Consider the following 23,366-nt stretch of genomic DNA (forward strand, 5'->3'; position numbering starts at 1 on the left):
GAGGTTTCACCGGTGGTTGTCCTGCAAGCGGAGGGAGGAGCAGTGAGGCGCGGGAAAGGGGACGCGGCGCATGCGCCCTGCGCGCCAAGCTCCCGCTTTCAGCGCCAGCGGGGGGGGCGCGGCCCTGCCCTCGTCGCGCCCCACTCGGCCTCGCAGATCGTGTAAGCCCCGGCGCCTGCTTCACTGCGGGGCTCCTTAGGGGTCCTCCCGCCATCCTACACCCCCGTGCGAAGGTGGCGCGTTCGTGAGGCGGACTGCTGCTCCGCACCTCTGCGTGACGCCACCAGCGCCTGGGAAACGTCCTCGTCCTCGTCCTCGTCCTCCCCGCTGCCGTCGGGTCAGAGTGGTGATGGCGTGGGGCGAGGGGTGGCCGTCGTGGAGGACGGTCTGGCTGTCCTCTACGGATAGGAAACCGCACTGTGCTTTTCTCTTTCCAAAGGTGCCGTGCAATGTTAGCGCCGGCCGGGAGGCGTGCAAACGTGACGCGTGAGATCGACCCAGGGGTTTCCGCGAGGAAGTCCACAGTGATTAAAAACAGGCTGACTTGCTACGGTCTTGGCAACAGGAAAAAAAAATGCCAACAGGAAACAAATGGCTGTTTTACAAAAACAGAGGACATAAAGGTGTTGGGTTTTGTATCAAGAGAGGACGGAGAAGCAGAAAACCATCGTGTCCTCTATGATGGCCGCCCTACCGTAGGGTCCCAGTTGCCCTCTGTCCTCTCTTCATACGAAACCCAGCGCCTTTATGTCTGTTTTTCTGTTTAAGAGAAAAGTAGAGGACGTAAAGGCATCGGGTTTCGTATCCATAAAGGATGGAGGGCAACTGCACTGTCCTCCATGACGGCCGCCCTACGTAGGATCTCCATCTTCTTAGCCTTGAGGGCCTCTCGGAAAATCCCCTCAGCTTTTGCTCTTTTGGGCTACAGAAACATAACAGCAATTTTTCAGGGTTTTTTGTTGCAAAGAAAGACCGTAGCAGATCACCCTGTTTTTAATGCTGTTTTTCCTCTTGGAAATCCCTGGGTTTGTCGTGTGCGTCATGTTTGCACTCTCCCAGTGCTGACGTCAAGGGGCACCCTTGAAAAGCCCCGGTTGAGAATCGCTAGGCTAGGATACCCCAAAAACCCATGTCTCTCCTAGCTGATCTTTCCTGGGGCATAAAGAGCCTCATCCTGGGTGGTGCTGAGCAGGTCTTGCGCTATACCACACCCCTGCTCAGCTCCTCAAGTCAACTCACCACCTCAGGATTGGGTCCTCTTATTTCCCACAGAAAAGGTGAATGGTTCACAGCACTGAATGCTGCATTTTAGCTGCCTGAGCAAGTAGCATTTTCCCCTTCTGAATCTTTAATTGCCTCTTTAATTAATTAATTAATTTTTTTGGATGCATAGGTTGTTCAAAATCATTCTTTTCTTTTTTTTTTTTTTACCCCATTTGGCTTCAGAGTGTGGTAAATTATTTAACTGTGTTTGAGGAAAGGATGTTGATAAATGCCTTGGAGGGATATTTGAGAACGGTCCTCTTTCCCGCTGAAGCAAATAGGAATTTGTCTAGTTCATAGTATTGGGGTTTGGGTGGCCATCGTCAAGGACAGTCCGGTTGTCCTCTCTTGATGCAAAACCCGACGCCTTTATGTCCTCTATTTGTCGGGTTTTGTATCAAGAGCGGACAGAGGAGTAGAAAACCGTCACGTCCTCTATGATGGCCACCCTACCTGGGGGCAGGATTAAGACTCACAGTCAGCAGTAAATCACTCATGTCTTTTGTTGAGGTTTTCATTTAAAGTGTTCTTCAAGGCTTGCTCTTTCTTCTTTTCAGATATTTTTCTGGATTTCATTGATAATGTGGATGTGGAACTAGAAGACTGGAAGGGACCTTCTGGGCTATATAGCCTCTTTCGCTTCGCCTAAGACCTTGAGAAGTCATCTTGAAGGAGTCCCATTTTATGTAGATGAAAGTTTGCTAGATGTGTGAAATAGTACTCATTAGCCTGTTGCATTACTCAATAAGATATCTTATGTATTGGAGAACGTGCTGAATCTTTTATATCAAAAGAGGGAACCTGATATCTATTTGGAAAGTATCAATAATGCTCAGGGCAGTTTTGGAATAGAAACACTGAAACCTGGTAACAAAAAATAGCGTAATGCAAGACAACAAAATATTTATAGCCAAATGTGACATGAATGGAAGTCTTGGTATACGCTCAGTGTTTCACAGGAGTGGGCCCTTGCTCTACAGTCAAACTTTGCAGTTTTGAATTAGAAATGAATTCGATTTAAGTCCTAGCAAATGACAAAAACAACAAGATGGGGATGAGAAATGAGTTCTGGAAATCTCTTTGCATGCTGCTGGAGAATGCTCTTAAGGAACTGGGCTTTCAGGTTTCTTCATCTTTCCGTTTGAATGATGTATTATTTAATCAGAGATTCAGATAAGGCTGCAACTCAACAAACTTTCTGCATCTAAAAAACTTTAACTGTATGAGCAGTTTCATTAAGTTCATTGGGAGTACTCAGATCGAAGTTAGACATCTAAGTGTTTGCACAGTCAGAGCCTCAGTCATTCAGTATTAAAATAAATCTCAAACATACTTCTCGGAAATGTAGGTAGAATAATGACATTCATACCTCCCATACAAACAGAACAAAAACAACATAGCTAAGAAGGCTTGATGTGCTTTTAAGATTTAATTTTTGACTACTGGAGCAAAACTGGTTTGGTAATTTCTTTATGTGAAAGCATCTTTCTTCAAGAAGATAATTTCTGTTAATCTCAATGAAATGTTTTAAGTGATTTGTTTTGATTATTTGATCTACATTTGTTTTCTCAACTTACAGGTAAAAAAAAAAAATGGCATACTCCATTTCAGCGCAGAGCTTTGTTGCCCTTTCAGATCTGCATCCAAATCTGGCTCGTCCTGTAGGTCTCAGCAACATAGTCCTTTTGTTCTCAAATGAAATTGTATATAATAATATTGAATTACTGAAGAATTATGCAATTGATGTGTATTTAGATACTCAAAGCATTAATATAATTATTAGACATAAAGAACCTTACCTTCTTTGTGTACACACCAGGAAAATGAAAATTGATGCTGCTGCTGTTCAGAGAGTATGAGTACCACAACTATAGATTTTGACTGGACAGTTCATTGTCTGAAAATATTAGAGAATATATTGTTATTGATTTAACTGGATGCTAAATTACCGTCAGCACAATGTAGTCATGTTACATCAGAAATGTGTAATAATTTCTGTCCGCAAGCTTTGGATCTAGGGTCTGATCTGCAACTGTTGCTCCCACAAATAGTCCAGTCAGCCAAACTCTATGGCTGTTTTTTATTTAAAGAAAAAAACCCCAGTCTAATTGAATTCAATGGGAAATGCAGTTGAATGAAAAGTTGAAGACTACATACCTAGTAGGATTATTCTTCTTAAGAATTTAAGGCAAAAATGGATCGGGTGCTGGCCTGTTCATCAGATAATAGGACCCCACTTCAAAGAACTTAAAAACACCATACTAATAAAAAAGAAGAATGAGGTGCAAAAAAAAGTGAACCTACTGAACAGCGAGGTTTAGTACTACCTGTTCATTTATATCATATATGTTTAGATTTGTTTGCATATTTGTATCGTTTGTTCTGTCTTTGAGTGAGGCCCAGGGTAACGGTATTCACAGTTGTAAAGGTAGTAAGCCTCTACTATACACCAGGATATTTCTTTTTCCTTTTACCTGATTGACTACATAATAAATAAAAAAAAAAAGTTTCAGTGCACGCATTTAATTTTTATTTTTTGCTTTGCAAGGTTAGACTTTAATATTCTGGTCTATATTATTCCCTGTGCTGCAATAGTTCCCTCTCCACCTCTTGCAATCCCCTAAGAGATGACATGGCTTCCAGCAGGCCACCAGTGACAGCTTGTCTCTTAAGTCTTCTCTGCTATTGAGAGTAGGAACCCAGAGAACAAAACAGAGAGGCTGAATTTCTGCATGGATGCATGGACAGATGTGGTGTTGTAACCATATTTTTCTGGAGTTCTTGGGGTATTTGCATGGTTACAGGGCCATATGCTCCACAAAAGTTCGGATCCCTTGGAAATGGAATTGAAAACACATGGATTTTCCACGCATCTTTTGTGTTACCACACCTTTTTAGATAGGCGGGGACAATTTAGGTCTATAATTTTGTCAATTTAAAGTAACAAGAAGGGTAATTACAAAAGGGATGAACCAGAAGGGAGTGTTGTGCACCCACCCCCAAGTATGCTTGTGTGTGTGCACACGTGAACCAGTATTTTTTGAGGTATTTTTCAAGTTTTCATGAATTTTATCTACAAATTCACTGAAGTTCTCATTGTTACAATCACACTCAAATACAATGATCCACTGGTTCACTTAACATAGATTCTATTTAAAAGTAAAACTGTTTTCATCTGAGAAACCTCTAAATACTACAGGTTAAAGCTGACTCAGTTTCTGATGTCTGGATGATTTAAAAAAGATCAATCATTATGTATTTAGCATGTTTAATTAATAAGCTTATGTCGTTTTATTTAGCAAAATTCATATTTTTGTTTGACAGTTATAGGATTTTACTTTGCTAGAAGAGGCTGACATAAATTCTTATTTTTTAAAGAAGACATTAAATGGCATTTCCTACTACCAGCATGGCATACGGAATGTGCTGAATCTAATTTAATTACTGTCTAATGTGATTTAAAAAAATAAACGACACAGTTCTACATGGATTGAGAGAAAATGAAAGAGGGAAATTTAGAAGACCCAGGAAATTACATTGCTGCACACACATGCTTTTAATGAATTCATGTAAATAACTTCAAGATAGGACAGTTACCTTGCTCCACCTAGTGATTAAAAGTAAACTAGGAGCAGGGGCCTAATTCAGAGCCTCCTTATCCTCCATATACATCTGATGAAGTCAGTGAGTTTCATAGGCTTGTAAATTAGTACAGAATTCAGTCTATGTTGACCACTAAATTGTGAAATAATTTCATGTGCAAATGGCAATTAAGCAAGCTGTAGGTTTCCTGTGTGGTTGAAGCAACAGCCATTCAAAATGAGGGCAAATGCCACACAGGTACGAAAGATGGCACATTTTCTGTTCTTCTCTTCCATTAAGAGCTAAGCTTCTTGCATCTACCACAGGGTAAGACCATGCACACAAGGACAGTTATCTCACAGCAGCAGATGCACAGTAAATTGGCCTCCTTTTACCTTGTGTTAAATAGTTTGTGTGTGAATTCTTTTGTTGTTTCCTTGTTGTTTCTGTCTGTGCTTCCGTTGTACTCTGCATTATCTATATGCCTATGTAACTTCTGTTTTTACACTAACTTATGAACTGTTTGGGGCAGGAACTATCTTGTTGCCCTTGATTTGTTCAGTGTTCAGCACATTTGGGTGGTGCTTTGCGTCCAGGGCCAGTTGCAGTATAACTATTAAATATACAGTAAGACTGAATACCATGGACTCACCCTTGTGAATTTAAGGAGATCTTGGTCCAGTGCATGTATGGGAACCACTTCACTGTTCTGCTACCCTCCTAATCTGGGAGGGGAGGAGGCTATGGGACAGCAAAAATATGGAAATTTCTCTGTAACTTTTTTCTTCTATGTTTTTTTACGTAGGGAGGACATGTAGGATTCTTATTTTGTGTTAGTTTCTATACTTATATGAAATGTTTATATTCTTACTTCATATGGCAGTTTGGAATTAATATATTAAAATGGTCCCCAGCCAAAAATATGTTTATCAGCAGCAGCAGAGTATGACAAGTCCATGAAATCTTATTTATCATGTGCATCTGTGTTTAATACTTGCATTCTATAATATTTTTTTTTGTTTTTTAGAGCATAATCGGTGTGATTATTGGGAAAACAGATGCCAAAGGCTTTCCAGACAGAAGAAGTAATGCTCTTTTTAGCTTTATTTAGTCTTTATATCGGGTTCAGGAATATTTAAAAAATGAACAGCCTTCATATTTTATTAATAAATAGTCAAGAATTTATTTTTACAGTGGGGGAAAGACCAGCATTGGTTTGGCCAAGTTTCATCAATTAGAGTTTGTTCTGGAAAGCTCTAAAGCAGGGGTACCCAAGATCCAGATTTCCCAACCCAGCCTGAGGGCCTGGGGGACATGGTGCCAATTTCAGCCTGTATCTAATAGAAACACTTCTGGAAATCCTTCAGGTCTTGTCATAATAATTGTAATAGGCATATTAAAGCTATAGCTTGATGGGTGCAGCAAATGGTGTGGTTTTTGATTTTGGTGGCAAGATTCATACTACTTACATTTTTGTTTTTTAAAGGAAGGAAAATTTGCATACAAGTTGACTACATTTGAAAGTTGCCACACATAGCTGACTTGCAGAGCAGCTGTTTGGACAATAGCACCGCTGATAGCCATATGAATTCCAGAAAATCTTAATATTGTAAAAAAAAAAAACCTACTGACCTCTAGTGGTATTCACCAGGTTACTGGACAGTAACTTGTTTTTATTTAATGTTATGATAAAACCTAGAGGAGTCTCATAATACTAGACTCATGATGTGGTTATTATGTTTTGATTCAAATTGACTCTGAAAGCACTGTTTCTGTTTACAGATATTGGCTCTGAAAGGTTCACCTTCAGTTTTACCATTCGAGATTCACCAACTTACTTTATAAATGTACATTCTTGGGGAAGAGAGGAATATATTAGATCACTTTCAGAAAGCTTTAGAGTTGGTGACTGTGGTGAGTTTGAGTTTATTCTTAACATATTTCTGTTTGACTAGTTTTTTTCCCCTCTACTAAATCAGTTATGTGTTTGTGGGTTTACTATATTTTCCTCTGGGGACTTAGAAAGCAGCCTAATTGGAAACAAATTGTTCAGTTAAGTATAAGAGAAGGAGGAGTAAACATTTTAGAATTTAAACTCAAATCTAGCAAAGTTGTTAACAAAAACCCTGTGACTAGACAAAAAATTTGCCACTTGGAATCTATCCATCCTTAATAGAAGTACATTTTCATATTGTGCACAATTCTTACATATAATGCCAATTGACTGTATTAAAATAATATTTTAAATTGACACTCTTATTTCCATTAAAACTTTAAGTTAACATAAGTGATTGCAAAATTACAAAGGAAAAAAAACCACAGCTCTGATTTATGTATTTAGTTTCTGAGCTGCAGGCCCATGAAATCAGTGGCCAGATGCCCATTATTATCGCTGGGCTTTGGGTGAGGGCACTGAAGTGAATCACCTCTATGCAGAGTCTGCCCAAGGGCTATTTATCTCTTTATTTCCACTGAATACTTTAGGATCATAAGTGAATTTAGCATATTGCCTTCTCACACACTCTCTGCAGATATATTAATTTTATCCTGAATGCATTAAATAAAAATACTTGTAACTATTATGTGTTTTTGAAGTATGCCCTGGAACAAATAACTAGTTTCCAGATACATGCTCTGTACATATTTGTGAGAGTCTTTTGAAAAGCAGTATTAAATTATTACAATGCTTTATTTCAGTTACCATTGAAAATCCTTTAGTACAAACAAAGGAGACAGAAAAGGAAGAAAAATTCAACCCACCAACTCCTAGGTAAATTTAAAGTTGCATCTGCCTTTTCTGAATGGTCACAAGAAACATGGTGTTTAATTGTTAGATTAAACAGATGGGCAATACCCCTTGGACACTGAAAGATTAATTTTACATAGCCAAGTATTTCTCTGTATCCTCTACATTGATATACAGTTCTCAACAACTGTAGGGGAAAGATCTAATAGTTGTGTTATGGACACTCTTGGCTTTCCTCATGATACCTTTACCTAAGTAGAACTAACTTCATCACTGGGCTAAAATCTTGTGAAGTTAATGGAATCTGTTCCAAAAATGACTTTATCCCCTTGTGTTTAATTAAATACTGAATAATTTTCTGGGGGGATGACTAATCTTACCAGAAGCCATTTGCTGTCTTTAGCTGGAAAACAATATTCTTTTAAAATTAGTTTCAATAGTGTTACTGTTGTTTTAATTTAATTAGTATTGCAACAAATATCCTATGGGGGAATGAAAAAGCCCAAATAATTGCTCTGGCCTAGTAAAACTAGCTAGCAGTGTAAGACTTACCTGGGGCATGTTTTGAAGATACCTGAGATTTATCTAGAGATAATCACAGTCATTTTGAATTAAGTAGTTTGCATACCTGTAGCAGCACAGAACTAAATGCAACAATTTAACCTGCCAAAAGAAGCTGAGCAAATTAGCCCACATTAAGCTCCATGCTGTTGCAGTTAGAGCCGTGATATACAGACTAACTAATTTAAATACACAAATTTACATACACAAACTAGCTAATTTAAAGCCAGCTCAAGTATCCTTTTTGACTGCCTTGTAGACATGAATTCAGAGCTGATTGTACTACAGCTGCTGAACAAATGCACAAAAATCTTAGCCGGACAATTCCAGTTGGAGATACGGGTGGAGGAATGTTTTTTGTTTTGAGCTAGAAAAGCAACAGCCTTTTCTTTTTTGTGGTTTACAGGCATTTGCAACCAGCTTATTCTGGCTAATGTTCCCTTTTGTGTATGTGGTGTTAGTAGTTTTACCCATACTGGCCCCCAACAGTTTTATTTACATACGCTATGTTAATTTGATAAGTAGCTACATTAATAGTATATGACTCGGCACTCTGTAAAAGTTTCATTACATAGAGCATATATCACCAGATAAAAATGACTTATGAAGTGCTGAAAGAAATATGGATTTGGGTTTTACATTTGTAGTAATTCACATGGATTTCTCAATAGTAAATAACTATGAAGTGTATTGCAGTCGGATAGTTTTCATTAGGATGAAAAATTAATGTCATGTTACAAAGATAAAGCAACTTCATCTCCTAATCTTTTATCATCCTCAATGTAAATCATATAGAAAAAGATTGACTGTATTGTTCGCTATGAATTGAGGTCATATTTCACTGGACACCATATGTTAGTGATGAGTACATTTCTTTTTTTGTGTGTGCAACTTAGCTGCTACAAGTTACTGCTCAGTGAGAATCATTCAGTGGTCAAAATTTGTTCTTGTTATGAAGCGGGCACCCAGCTACTTTCCTTGTTGCATCTACCTGTGAAAGATCCTCAAGATTTTTATTCGCTGGGCGATATTGTTGCAAATGGACAAAGCCTTGATGGAAGAATCATTAATGTGCTTGCAGCAGTGAAGTTCGTAAGTTAAAAGTGTCACAACAAAATGAAGAATGTTTTTCTGCTTTAGCCCTGATGACTTAATTGATTTCACTGTAGATATAGATTTATAGGGTCATGACTGGCTGGAGTGATTTTTTTTTTCCTCTGCCTTAGTCAGCAGTAATTTAGGTTGAGTTAAGACTAAGGAAGAGTAACAGCGATTAAAAATATTTTTGATGTTCACAAGCAAGATGCAATTTACAGCAAGATCTTATATATACACAAAGCTGTATCAGGTACAAAAGTACACCTTGATGACTTATTTCAGTTTTTGCATCATACGCATGCAAATCCACATTTATAAGCTAAATGTTAGTTAATGCATCTAAGGTGATTTAAATTTTGGGATGGTAGGACTTATTCAAGATGCATGTTGGCACACACCAGCTCATGGCATAGCCTGAAAGCTCTGCCGCTCTATATACAAAATATTAAAGACTCAAGAATGTCAGAATCTTGCCGGAGATGGATGAGAATGGACATCTCCCAGCTACATGCTTCTTAAGGATGTGCAGAAATGAGCATTTTTGTACAGAAAGAATATTAGTGGATAGTCTCATAAATTGATTTGGTTTTGTTGAAATATACAAGATTAATTAACCTTTTCCTAGAAATGTAAAAGATGGCACAATCACATTGTCTATACTTTTTGTCATTTCTTTGTTACTTTTTAAAGTTCCTTTGATTTAACCTTTTTAATTTTTCTATGTATCTTAAAGAGAGTAACAGTTTTTCTTACCTTTCAAAGGTTGGGGAGCCCAAGTACTTCATTACTTCAGACAAAAGAAAAGGTCAGAGGTGTGAAGTAAAACTGTATGATGAAACAGAGCTGTCCTTTCCAATGATATGGTAAATGTGCTCTAATTCATTATTAAATATACAAATCAATGCAAGGATAGACAAAGAAAGACTATATTGAACATAGTTCATATTGCTATAATTTTGTTTTCAGTTAATTGAAATAAGTTATGAATTGGTTGGCCACTGATGAGGCAGCAATATCCATTAAATGGCAGCAATATCCATTAAACAATATTACATATAAAAGATATCCAATAAAGTGACCTTGGTTATAATATGTATTCCTGTGAGTTATTGACAAACTTATACTTCAAGAGTGGAAGAATGAAGCTGAGCTCCAAATGAATTAGGAAAGGCTGTCAGTGATATGAGTCAGTAAAGAAATTGTTTGTAATCAGACCACTAGACATTTTCTTTATGCAAAGGAATGTATTACGTTAACCATAGGCCTACCCTTTCTGTATTTTTTTTTTTTAAACAAACCTATAAGCATGTTCATAGGTAAGTAATGCTACCGTTAAATCTCTTAGTGCATGTCAGGTTAACTTACTGTTACATATGCAGTAATTCTGCACATGCTATTCTTAAAACAGTTGCAAATACAGTGCATTTCATTCAAAACCAAACATCTAAAAAAAAAGGAAATATAAAATTTTTGAAGAGAGACAACCAGAATTAATAGAGAGAAGGAGACTTAGGGCAAAATGGAATAAAAGTGAAAGCAAACCCTTAAAATAATATGTGGTAATTACTTCATAGCTAAATTTCCCAACTGTCTTTTAGTGCCCACAATTTTATTTGCACAGCCTTTTGGGTGTACAGCTATTTGTGCTTCCAAATATAATTAGGGGCAGATTTAGCTCAGCCTGTTAGGAGCATAATTGGAATTATGGCACCTAAGTGTGACTCTTTTACCTTGCTTCACTGAAATTGTATCATAGATTTCATAGACATTAGGGCTGGAAGGGACCTTGGAAGATCATTGAATCCAGCCGCCTGCCTGAAGGGCAGGAAGTCAGCTGGGGTCATAGGATCCCAGCAAGATAAGCATCCAATTTACTCTTGAAGGTGTTCAATGTAGGTGCTTGAACCACCTCTGATGGCAGGCTGTTCCAGACCTTGGGGGCTCGAACAGTAAAGAAATTCTTCCTTATGTCCAGCCTGAAACGGTCTTGCAGGAGTTTATGACCATTCGACCTCATCATCCCTTGGGGCGCTCTGGTGAACAAACGTTCCCCCAGATCCCGGTGGTCACCCCTGATAAACTTATAGGTGGCCATCAGATCACCCCTGAGCCTGCGCTTTTCCAGGCTAAAGAGCCCCATGGCTCTCAGCCTGTCATCGTAAGATCTGTTTTCCTGACCTCTGATCATGCGCGTGGCTCTCCTCTGGACTCTCTCAAGCTTCTCCACATCCTTTTTGAATTGTGGAGCCCAAAACTGGACGCAGTACTCCAGCTGCGGCCTCACCAAGGCCGAGTACAGGGGGAGAATGATGCCCTGGGATTTGCTTGAGAAGCATCTATGGATGGAAGCCAGTGTTTTGGTTGCTTTACTAGCTGCAGCATCGCATTGCAGTCTCGTGTTCATCTTGTGGTCAATAATGACTCCCAAGTCTCTTTCTTCCCTAGTGCTTGCCAGCGTAGCACTGCCAAGCTTATAAGGATGCTGCAGGTTTTTCCTCCCATCAGTCAGCATGTCTATTGAAAAGATGTTTTTTTTCTTGTGAGAGGATTTCTGATCCTTTTGTTCCAAAATTTTGTGAGATTCTAGTTGTGATCTTTTCCCACTGCCCCATCAGCAGTGGCCTCAAAATATCCTTGTGATGTTTCAGTTCAAGAGTTTCCTGAACTGGAACTCTGCATGACTCCATTCAGGTGCATGGGATAGGGTTCATAGTGTGTGGTCATGCCAGCTACAGTATGTTGATGCCAATTTCCTAAGTCTGCAACCTTGGCATTTAAACAGGCAACAGCTGTCTGGCGAACATAACCGCAAAGCTGTAGAGGGGCACACAGGAAAATAGAACAGTTAGTCCTTGGGTGCTGGGTGCCAGCCAACCTCGGTACTGAGAGGCCCAACAAAACAGCATGTAGTACAGATATGCCCACACGAACATTCATCTTCAATCCCTGCCCAAATCATCTAAGACTAATCAAACCAGCCATCTCAGCCCAAGGAGTCATCAGTCAAACAATTCCTAGAAGTGAACATATGACTTTGGACAATTGCAATAAAAGCTTCAGCTGTGTTCCTTGTAGCCAACCCACAATTCTGTGGTCGATGTTGGTCTGTGACTTTTACCACTGTCATGCCATAAGCCCTAACGTGCTTTTCTTGCAAAAACCATGCACTTTTCTGGCACTGTGCCACTGCTCAAAGAAGTCGACATGCTTTTTTGACTATTGCATGCCATTGTCTGTCTGCAGCCAGCAATTTTCAGCAGTCGGTTGATACCCTGCTATGAACGAAGTGGGACTTCACTAAGTCTGCAAAATGCTTCTTTGGTTGGCTTTGCTTTTCCTGCCATGCTCCAGTTATCTATGCAACAGAGCTATGGCGAATGCTGTGCAGATCTCCAGAAAGGTGCTCTTTTGTCACCTTGAAATTCTGCAACCACTGATGTGTATCCAGGTCCTGTAGTTGAGTCTTCTCTCACCAGTGAAGACTTGTTTCGCAAGTCTAGCAACAGTGTTTTACTTCTGTGAAGTTGATCCAAGATCCATCTGGTCATCATCTTCTCATTGTCCTAGTACAGCTGTAGGTGGGCTAGCTGTTGGCTGCTGCCAAAACTGTTGAAAACGCTTTGCAGTAGGGCAGTGCCTGGCTTGCATAGCTGAAACCATCTGGCAGTGAGATGTCAAATATATCTCAACTGTGTATTTGCAGTGACCAACATTATAGTACAGAGTACTTTTTTGTCTGTGCTGGCTAATGATGGTTTGAAAATGGTGCCAGTGAGTACACAAAAAGAGATGGATCATGGGATGGAGGGAGAGTAATTGTGAGGCTCTGAGTTTGGCTTCAGGTCCCAAAATTGCAGTTGCTCTGGATGGCTTTGATATCTTTCTCTTAAAGCATGGGCCCAGTTTTGGGACAAAGGAGCATGGCATATGTAACTACAGCACTGAGCATTTAATGCCGAGGAATTGTTTTATAGTACAAATAATTGTTTCCATATACAAGAGCCAGCTGTCCCTGTGCACGGAGCTAGCATATCATATAATACACAACAGTTAATATGCTCCAGATTAGTCCAAACTAGACCTCCTTATGTAGATAAGCCCCAAGTCATTTGCACATGGAGATAATAGCATGCACAGAATTGTCCATACATGCTTAAAGGCTAGATTGGTGTGCCTCTGGCCATTTCATAATGGTATTTTGTTTAATATGTCCCTTAGTGGAACAAAGGCTTAAAAATATATGTTTGTACCATCTGTTTTGCACTAATGTTCCCCAATACTCTCACTATTAAACACTTTTTTTAAAAATTTAGTTGGCATAATGAATCCATCCAGCTTGCACAGTCTTGGGTGCCACGAGACACAGGTATTACGCCCTTCCTTCATTTTTGTGAAATGTTTCTGCTACTGTTTTTATCTTTACCTGGATGCTGAAATAACAAAGAACCATGTTTTTGTGCCCAGTCATATTTGCATCAGATGTGAGAATAAACTTTGACAAATTTAGGAACTGCATGACAGCGACTGTAATCTCCAAAACAATTATTACAACAAATCCAGGTAAGGGACTGTTAATGCATCTTCTCTATTAAAAATCATATGTTGTAGACCAGGGTTGTGTCTAACTGGTGAGCCATAGGCTGCATGTGGTCCCTAAGGGGTTACCTATAGCTACTGAGCTCCTGGCCTGGGCATTGCTTTCCTCATCACTTTGCTGGGGTCTCTAGGTGCCCCCTTATCCCTCCAATTTCCATTTCTTGCCTCTGCCCTAGGAGGGGTGGCCCAGCCCAAAGGTCTGAGGGAGCCTGCAGCTGGGGTGTGGGAGGGGCCCATGTGGCATAGCACAAGGGTGCCAGCACAGCACAGCAATGTGGAAGGGGGGTGCCTATCATACAGTGTGGTAGGAGGTCCCTCATGGTGCAGCATGGAGGTGTGAGCGTGACCTGTGGCCTGGAGGATGCATGTTGGAGTAGGACAACTATTGTGGACTACAGCGCATTAATATTTCAGTTGAAAATGTGAACTATCTTGTTTCAGATTTAATGCATGCATCAGATTTTGTAATTTTATCTAAAGGATGTCTCTACCTACAGCAGCTAATTTTTATCTAGCCTGTTTTTTCTATAACATCTATCATTGCAATATTTAACAGAAATCTCAAATCGGTTGTTTATACATAGGTGTTGTCCATTAAGTATTGTGGAATGAAGTTGTTGTTTTCTTTCTCAGTTGGGTTCAGACGGCAAACCTAATATACATTTGTTTTGATTAATGAATTCTTGGGCTGAGTTCAGCCCTCAAATTTACACATGCATCTTTTATGGATTTTGCTGAACGGTGAGTATGAACATTTGAGTGCAGAATTGGGCTTGGCATACACGCAGCTTGTCTGCATGTGGAGACATGAGAAAAATAAATTTTCACTTAAAAAAGAACAGCCTGATCTAACACTAGCTGCCTACATTGTAAGTCATCTTTACCAGTGAGGAGCATTTTCTACAGTTTTTGTCTCTTGTGTAAATGTGGTATTGCCCTTGTTTTGTAAAATTAAAAGCAGTGTCTCTTCTGAGGCCCAGATATTCAAATATCATAACAAATAGGTCAAGAGGGAAGCTGAGAAGGGAGCTTTGTGCAGGACGTCTGGTCTGTAGCAGACCCAGACTCCTCTGAGTTTGTGGGACCATTTTATGCAACCACTTTCTGTTGAGGATCTAGATACTGGGGTGTGGAGAGTAAACAGTCGGACAACAGCTTATACAGACCTTTGGAAAGCATCCTAAACTATGTGGATGTTTGATTGACCAAGCCTAACTAAATCTTTTGCCTTCACCATCACACAAGATGCCTAAATAGGCATGATTATGACTGGAGAATGAGCAGCAGTACAGCAAAGAAGCTGGTTCTGATGTTTTCCTCAGAGGAACCTCAGTTTTGTGAGTCTTAGGGGAAAGAGTTAGATTTGTTGTTATTTACTTTGACACCCTGCTCTAAGATGTCCTCCACATACCATTAAGCTTTTATCTTTGAATTCTGGCACTGATTCGGTATCATTTGACTTAGGTTTTAGTGGGTCTTTTCCCTTCTACAGGCAAGGAACAGTCATGTGCTTAGCCACCAAGATTTTCTGGTTTCCATGATTCTTCTCTTGGTCTCTTTAAATGTCCTTCATTCACTCCCTAGATGGTTAGCAGAGTGAAGAAAAAAGAAGCATCTCTTTGCGAACTGTGACATTGGTGCTAGCACAATAAAAGTAATTTCACAATTTAAACAAGTGGCCATTCTAACACCTTACATATATTTATTGGGGTTTTTTTACATATTTTTCAAGACACGCCAGAAGCAAATAACTTGTTCAGCTTTGTGAAGGAGACTGCAGAATTGGGGCTGTTGGATGCTGAAATAGAGGATCAATTAAAAGAATCTATTAATTGTAAGTATTTCAGAATAGAAATTGCTTTTATATTCTGTTCTGTAGGGCTACATTTGCTTTTGGAGACTGAATCAGAGTGTGTCGGAGGAGAAAGTCTCACTGACATCAGATTGATATGTTACTGGGCTGTTCTACAAATTATTGGACAAAGTTATGTACCTTAAATGTGTCTAATTGCAACCAGTTGAATGTACCACTCTTGGAAATGCACTGACTTGAATAAATTAGAAAAAGATTAGTATTTAAACACCATCTGTGATGTATTTATTTAGAAAAGAAAACATGTTGTAAATTAAAGCAAAACAGGTACTGTATTTTAAACGATTTAAAGTAAAACTTACCCTCTCTGAATCGCAGATCTTAAATTTGAAGATGATTTTCTGATTGAAATTTTATGTTTTTAATATTAATTATGGGCCTGATTCAAAGCCTATTTAGGGAACTGAGAATCTTTCTGTTGCTTTTGATGGGCTTAGGTCAAGCCCTTTCTTCCTTTTGGGTCTAACCCTTTTTTGGTCCTTAGTATTTTTGGATATGCGTAACATTTCTCTTCTAATCTTTAGTGCAGTCTATAGTTGACATTTATACTGTGGAACAAGTGAAGATAAAAGCTGTGCAGAATCAGGAAAAACCTGAACCCATCTACGGCATTATTTATGCTTATCTTTCTACCTTGAATATTGATAACAATGCATCTAAAATTATACGAAACAGATGGTAAGCAACAGTTTGTTTTATATTTATACTGAGAATCTTTACTGTTCTTTCTTTAATTCCATATAACAGAGGTGAACCAGTGCTTAACCTAGTTTTGGGTAAGTAAAATGAAACTGTGCTGCATAGAGTGGAGAGGTCCCTCAAGCATCAGAATTGGATAACAATAGAACCTGCTGTCTCTTGTCTTGGGGGAAGGATTTCAGAGCAAGGGCTGGTTTGTCTGTGCTAGACATTGATTATAGAAAATAAAGAACTGTGGCTGGGAGGGAGTTTCTTGGAGGTATGGGTTTGGAGGAAGGTTAGATGGCCCAGAGAACAATTTCAGACTGAAAAAAATGCTGTATTTACTCATATTCCACCTGCACCCTTTCCTCCCCAAATTAGCCATCCAAATTTGGAGTGTGTATTTTAAGTAAGGAAACTGATTCCCACACTGGAATGGAGGCATGGGGATAGTGGAATGGATGCCTGGGGTTGTGCCCCCTTCTTAGCTGGATGCATGAGGGGCAGAGTCCATTTCTCAAGGTCACTCACCCTCTCCTTGCAGCCCAAAGCTAAAGGCTTAACCCTGTTACAGCCACTGCTGAGGTGGCAGCAGCTTGGACTCTGCCCCACCTCCCTGCAACTTGGAGCAATTCAGCCATGGTGCCTGGGATTACACGTTTCAAAGCCATCATGATACAAGTAATCCTGCTGGCACAATTTGCCAGGCTAAAAATAACATGTGTCAGAGGTGGTTTAATTTACCACAATAATTTGAAATCTACCATGATAAAAAAGGTCAATGTGTATTTTCAGACGTGACTAAGCTAGCAAAGTGGTGATTTTTGCTGTCATTTTGTGACATACATATCCGGGTGGCGTGTAAGGTACAAAAGCCCGGTGTGCCCATGCTGTGGCTGGGAAGACTCTGGACAAATCCCACCCCCCGCCCTTTATTCTGCCTTCCCAGAACAATGTGTTTGCCTTATTTGAGGAGGGGGCAGGGGATGTAAGAACATTCAATGACTGCTGACACGTTTTAATTCTTTCTTTTCTTGTTTCTTGCAGCTCAAGGTGCCGCTACTTGGTGAATGAAATGTCAAACATATGTACTTTTTGCAGTGACGGTCCCTCGGACGCTAACTCTGTCTTTACTAGTTTTGATGTACTGGTTGATCTTACAGATCACACAGGCACTCTTTATTCCTGCAACCTCTCAGACAGTATAGCTGAAGAAACATTAGGTTGCACGGTAAATAACAGCAGAAATCTGATTCCTACAGTTGATCTGAGCTTTCTAGTTGTATGCAACAACCTGAAATTACAGTCATTGCTCTATTAAGTTTGAACATTGCTATATAGTTGCTATCCTTGTCACAAATGACCAGAAATAAAAATAATTTTATATTTAAGATATTTTAAAATGGTGCCCATCCTCTTAAGGCCTTACTCTAATTAAAACATATATTCCCTAGCTTTAAAATTAATATTTTAAAAGGAAAATTGTGTTTTAATGTTTTTTTTGATTTTGATCATCTTCAGTTTGCTCTGTTCCAGAAACATGTTATTTGATCATATCAATAGGTCCAAGAGTTCCTCACCCTTACGGAGCGGCAGAAGACAGCATTAAAGTGGCACCTTCTTTTGGAACGGAGCAAAATTTATTTTAAGGTTAGTATACATATATGTCATGACCAACTTAACTGGAAACAACTTTATTTCTGCATTAGGGAAAACCATTCCTTTTAAGCTTTTAACAGCTGTAAAACAACAGCTGTCAAAACTTTCTAACTACTGGTCCTGTTGACAAATATAAAAGCGTGTGAATTTATACACACATACATTTAATTATTTCAAAGAAGTAATTGTCCTTATCAGAATTTAACACCGGGGTGGCAATTTCTGTGGCACTTGATTCTACAGGCCTTCCCGAGGGAGAACCTGAATGAGGTCTACAGCATCTTGCCACTACTCATTATAAAGCCCTCATCTGGCAAAAACTGTATTTGGGCTTAACTTCAAGCTACTAACTTAAACAGGACTGTTGTGACTAAAATAAAACATGCAAGATGCAGGATCAGGACCTTTTATATTACCTTTTGTAATTAGTCACCCAAACGGTGTGTTCAGAGAAAATACATGATACGCAGAATCTCCTAGCATGGGATCAGTAACTATAGTAGATACAAACCACTGAAGAAGGCCATTGTTAGGATATGTGCTGTTTTTATACAGTACTTCCCAATTTTTTAATTTTTATCATGCACTTCACTACCCATTCAGTTCTGTTTCACAGATTTGCTTGCTGGCTTCCCATTCTTCTTTAATTATTATTCTGTATATGAAAAAAAAAAAATCAAATCTCCCCTTGCCTCAGAGTCTCTGGGTTCCCATATAGTTCGAGCATTTGACTCTGGTATTCATGCATATGTAATAAAAATAAGCAAGATACTTCAGTTAATGTAGTGTGAGACTGTGTAATGTTGAAAACAGCAAGTTTTGAAATATTTTACATAATTTAATTGTTTTTACAGGGTTTCTTATCACCCAGTTCAAGAACTGGATTGAGGGTGAATTTACTTTCATGCAAACTGGCAGATCCTGTAGAAGCCAGTCAGAACTTCTCTGGAAAAGGAAAAAAAGTACACTGTATGTCTTTTTAACAGCTGGAAAGATTTAAAAACTGTGACTGTTGCACTCCATTATTGTATAAAGAATGCTCGGTCAGTAATTATATTTTGTTATTTGTAAAAGGGAAATAAGTTTACTATAGATCTTTACAACTGGACTTCTATCTTTCTGATCCTTCTGTTTTTATATTATTATACTTATAAAGCTTATTTAAGTCTCAGTTTAGCAAAAAATCTGTCTGGCATCTTGGAGGAAAGTAATTTTTCATCCAATTTGTAGTATGTTTTAAAAATGCACAGTAGAATAAAAACAGTTATTTAATCTAAGCAGCAAACATGTTTTTATTGCAAAGTATTCCAAGGGGAGAGATTCTTTTTGAAGTTGAATTCTTGATTCACTGAAGTGGATATTTTCTATGGCCTTATATAGCATGGAAGTCCTTTAGAATAGATGATGGCTTGGTAAAAACCAAACTGTATCTAGCCAAGAATCATCCTCCATGACCGGTGATCTACCAAACTTCTGTGTTCCCTGGCCAAAAAGGAGTATCCTGCTTTCTGAGGGAGAAAAGTAGGTACTCTTCTATGGTATTTCTCTTTCCCAATGGAGTCCTGTGGACTCTCCAGTTCAGTTGTCATATGGGGCAGCAACACTGCTTCAAAACGATCCCTTCCTGATTCTCTTGGATGTCCTGGAGTGGAGGTATAATACAAATCAGTAACTGTGCAACAATCCAAGGGCCACAGTCCAAAGCCAATAAAATTAGCTGTTCATTTCAAATGCAGCTCAAATACACTACCTGTATTTGAGAATAACTGTTGTAACCACACATTCAATAAAATTCTGTCTGTAATACAGATGGGTCCCTGCAAGCTATGGCTATAGCATCCAAAGTGTATGATTAACGACTCTTCCTGCAATGGGCAGGGAAGAACAAGGCAAGGGCTGCAATGTGCACTGCAAACCAGTTGGAATACTCTGCTCTTAGAGTTCCTCAAGCTGAGCTCAAGTTGCAGCAAGGGATGTTTTAGGTTAGGTATCAGGAAAAGCTGTCTCATGAGGAGGGCAGTAAAGCACTGGAACAGGTTACCCAGAGAGGTTGTGGACTCTCCATCCCTGCTAGACAAAGCCTTGGCTGGGATGATGTAGTTGAGGCTGGTCCTACTTGGAGCAGGCGGTTGGACCAGATGTGACCTGAGCTCCCTTCCAACCTGAATTTTCTAGATTCATTCTAAAAGTTTTACAGGGTGGTGACCAGCGACTGGCCCACATGCAGTCATGTAGGTCTTCCTTTCTAGTTGCATGTTTACTGCAGTTATATTTGAGGGGGGCGGCAAAGGGTTTACATTATGGTAGGCTGAAAAGTCCCAGTTGTTTTTTAAAGAAAAACCTGTACATGGACAGTTACCTTCCATTTGCAAGTGCTCTGACCATAATTGTACCTTTGGTGAACTTGTAACACTGCTCTTGCAGCTACAGCAACTGTTTACAGGGAAGAATGTACTTGTTTGGTTGTATTTTGATGCAATGAAGCACCAGGGAACAAGGCCAGGGCCACATGATTGGGCAACTGGCTAGAGACAAATTGACAAACCCAATTCAAGCTAAAAAACTCTCTCATCATAAACAGACGTCAGTCAAAGGCTGTTTGTGCAAGTTTTGGCTCCTGCAGCAGGCTGAGTTTCTGCAGAGCTGTGACCTTTCACATACAAGAGTGCCAGGGATACTTTCTGACGGGTAGGATATTTTGGTAGATTAATTCCAGACCTCATTTCACACCAGAGAAACCGGTTGCAGTATTTAAAAGTCTGCAAGTGGGAGACAGGAGGGACAACAAGGGGGAAAAACCCCTACATTTCTGTCCAAACTCATTGTAGCTACTGGTATTATAGCAACACAACAAGGACTCTGACCCTGCAAACAGCCAAGTGTGCACTTCACTGTAAGCAGGTGTGTGTCCTCAGTAGGCCTGCAGGCATGTTTGTGGTCAAGAGTATGCTTAAGTGTCCAAGATTGTGGCCTAAACTGAAGCAGAAGTGGAAGAACTGCTTATTTTTTCCCCCTAGTTATGCATTTGATACCTTTTTATGCTCCATTTCACTCCTTAGCCAGAGCCTGGTCCCTCAGGCAGACCGCAGCAGGATTAGTCGGGTGGTTAAATCAGTCGTGAACAAGCTTCCTCGTGTACTAATTTTACTGTCACAAATAAAAGCATCTTACAGCAGTGTTAAATCCCCACGTTAATGTTCCTAATGGTTTTTCCTTCCTAAATGCATTATGGATACACTACTTCTCTTTGAACTGGGGACGTACTCCTATTCAGTGAAACACCAGCAGGGTGAAGCAGCGCTGCAGTTAATAGCCACCTCTGGAGATCACACATTTTCTCTAATGGGTTATTCTGATCTCCGGGGACACAGACCGGTGAGTTCCCTTTGGGAGTCTTCACAGTTCATTTTTATTTTGCCTCCTTGCTGCTTCATGCTACCATCATTGGAAATGATGGCTTTAAAACATGTACCTGGGGGGAGCATGCTGCAGTGGCAGCCAGTGCGGGCTGGGATCTGCACAGGGGAAAAACAGAGTCACTTTGTGGCCCTGCCTAGCGGAGAGGGGGAGGGGGTTAAACAACCTAAGGATGATGCTGATTTCTTAAGTGTGTGAATGCTGGTCTTTGGAGGTAATTGTCTCACTCAAACACAACAGGCCTTTCCAAGATGAACATGTGGTGCCCGACACAGCACCGAAAAGAAAGCTGTCCTCTTCTCAAAATGCCCAGACCCACAGGTGCAACCCACACACCCAGCGACGACACCAGACAGGAGCTCCTGGAGTTGGAAGTTGAGCTCTGATGCTGCACCAGAGAGCAAGAGAGACCTGCAGGCCTCCAGCTCTGGCACCGCAGCAGGTCCATGGTATGACGCAGTGTTTAATCCCTGTCACCCAGGCACGTGCTGCAGCCTCCCCCTCTTCACCTTTTAACCATTAACATGAACATTTGCTGTCCCCGTAAGCTTTGGGTGACGACAAAGCCTGACCTTGTGCTAAACACTGAATCCAGCTGCCAGCACTTGCAGGGGCAACTCCCCTCCCGAGCTCCACCCCAAACACAGGCCACCAACACACTCCAGTCCCCTCTCTCTTTTTTTTTTTTTTTTAGGCCAGTGAAACACTCCAGTCCTCTTTTCTTTTTTAGGTTTATTAATAGTCCAGACTTGATGCCCATTTAGAGCCGATGCAACACCAACCCCCCAACCTTCACCAGATCCAAAAGCATCAATCCCTAGAAGCCAAGTTGGTTCTTCGTTGCAAAGCTAGTTCTTTATCCCCAAGAAGCCAACTTGGTTCTATGTTGCAAACTTCGTTCTTCCCTCCCAAGGAGCAAAGCTGATTCTTCACTGCAAAGCTGGCTCTTTATTCCCAACGAACAAAGTTGGTTTTTCATTGCAGAGTTGGGTCTTCCTTCCCAAGGAGCCAACTTGGTTCTTTATTCCCTGGGAATCAAGAGCCAACCTTCAGACTCAGCGTGGTGCACGAGAAACGCAGGGACGGAGGCAGCTCCCGGTGCCCGCGGCCCCTCTCACACCCCCAGCCTTTGCTGCACCACCGTGAAGCGCATGCTGAGCAGCCCGTGGATGCCGGCCTCCAGCTCATCGTGCTCCTCCACGGCCGCCACGCCGGGCGGGGTGCCGGTGAGGACGACGTCCCCTTCGTGCAGCGTGATGATCTCGCTGATGTAGCTGATGAGCTCGGGCACGGAGAAGAGCATGTCCCCGGTGTCCCCCTCCTGCCGCAGCTGCCCGTTGACCTTCAGCCAGAGGCGCAGGCAGTGCGGGTCGGCCACGTGCTCCTTGGGCACGAAGTCGCTCACGGGGCACGACGTGTCGAAGCTCTTGGCCAGGGTCCAGGGCAGCCCGCGGGCCTTGCAGGTGTCCTGCGCGTCGCGCGCCGTCATGTCCAGGCACAGCGCGTAGCCGGCCACGTGCTGCATGGCGTCGTCGCGGGAGACGGCCCGCGTGCGCCGGCCCAGCACCACGGCCAGCTCGGGCTCGGGGTGCAGCCGCCGGCAGTAGTAGGGCCGCTGCACCGGGCTGCCCGGCCGCACGTAGGCGGAGGCGGGCTTCAGGAAGAGCAGCGGGCGGCAGGGCGGCGTCTCCCCCATCTCCCGCGCGTGCTCCGCGTAGTTGCGCCCCACGCACACGATGCTGCGGCCCCACTCCCAGAAGCGCGACAGCGGCCGCGCCGGCGCCGCCATGGCCGGCCTGCGGGACCCTGGACGGCACGGTCTGAGGTGCTGGGAGACCGGGCCGGGCGCGCCGCTGATTGGCTCGGGGCGGGGCTGCGGGGTGGGGGAGG

The 23,366-nt window shown here is 41.2% G+C and overlaps 2 protein-coding genes across 2 annotated transcripts; one reads left to right on the plus strand and one right to left on the minus strand.

Annotated features, from left to right (window-relative positions):
• The first annotated feature begins 2,782 nt into the window (after window positions 1-2,782).
• MEIOB (meiosis specific with OB domains) lies at window positions 2,783-19,331 on the plus strand. The gene is made up of 13 exons (XM_019541884.1): window positions 2,783-2,924; window positions 5,873-5,930; window positions 6,628-6,759; window positions 7,543-7,615; window positions 9,049-9,244; window positions 10,013-10,113; window positions 13,564-13,616; window positions 13,715-13,810; window positions 15,579-15,680; window positions 16,244-16,397; window positions 17,448-17,631; window positions 17,964-18,050; window positions 18,914-19,331. Exons 1-13 carry the CDS (start codon window positions 2,856-2,858, stop codon window positions 19,040-19,042), a joined length of 1,434 nt encoding a protein of 477 aa, XP_019397429.1. The 5' UTR covers window positions 2,783-2,855; the 3' UTR covers window positions 19,043-19,331.
• Window positions 19,332-22,193: 2,862 nt separating this feature from the next.
• Window positions 22,194-23,336, minus strand: FAHD1 (fumarylacetoacetate hydrolase domain containing 1). The gene has a single exon (XM_019541885.1). It carries the CDS (start codon window positions 23,263-23,265, stop codon window positions 22,591-22,593), a length of 675 nt encoding a protein of 224 aa, XP_019397430.1. The 5' UTR covers window positions 23,266-23,336; the 3' UTR covers window positions 22,194-22,590.
• Between the last annotated feature and the right edge of the window lie 30 nt (window positions 23,337-23,366).

The sequence above is a fragment of the Crocodylus porosus genome, unplaced genomic scaffold (assembly GCF_001723895.1).
Source record: "Crocodylus porosus isolate Cpor-Errol unplaced genomic scaffold, CroPor_comp1, whole genome shotgun sequence".
NCBI classification, from domain to species: domain Eukaryota; kingdom Metazoa; phylum Chordata; order Crocodylia; family Crocodylidae; genus Crocodylus; species Crocodylus porosus.

Coding starts and splice junctions, on each gene's coding strand:
- MEIOB (XM_019541884.1), top strand. CDS start 2,856: ATGGCATACTCCATTTCAGCGCAGAGCTTTGTTGCCCTTTCAGATCTG. Junction 6,760..7,542: donor CTTTAGAGTTGGTGACTGTG/GTGAGTTTGAGT, acceptor GCTTTATTTCAG/TTACCATTGAAAATCCTTTA. Junction 15,681..16,243: donor ATTAAAAGAATCTATTAATT/GTAAGTATTTCA, acceptor TCTAATCTTTAG/TGCAGTCTATAGTTGACATT.
- FAHD1 (XM_019541885.1), bottom strand. CDS start 23,265: ATGGCGGCGCCGGCGCGGCCGCTGTCGCGCTTCTGGGAGTGGGGCCGC.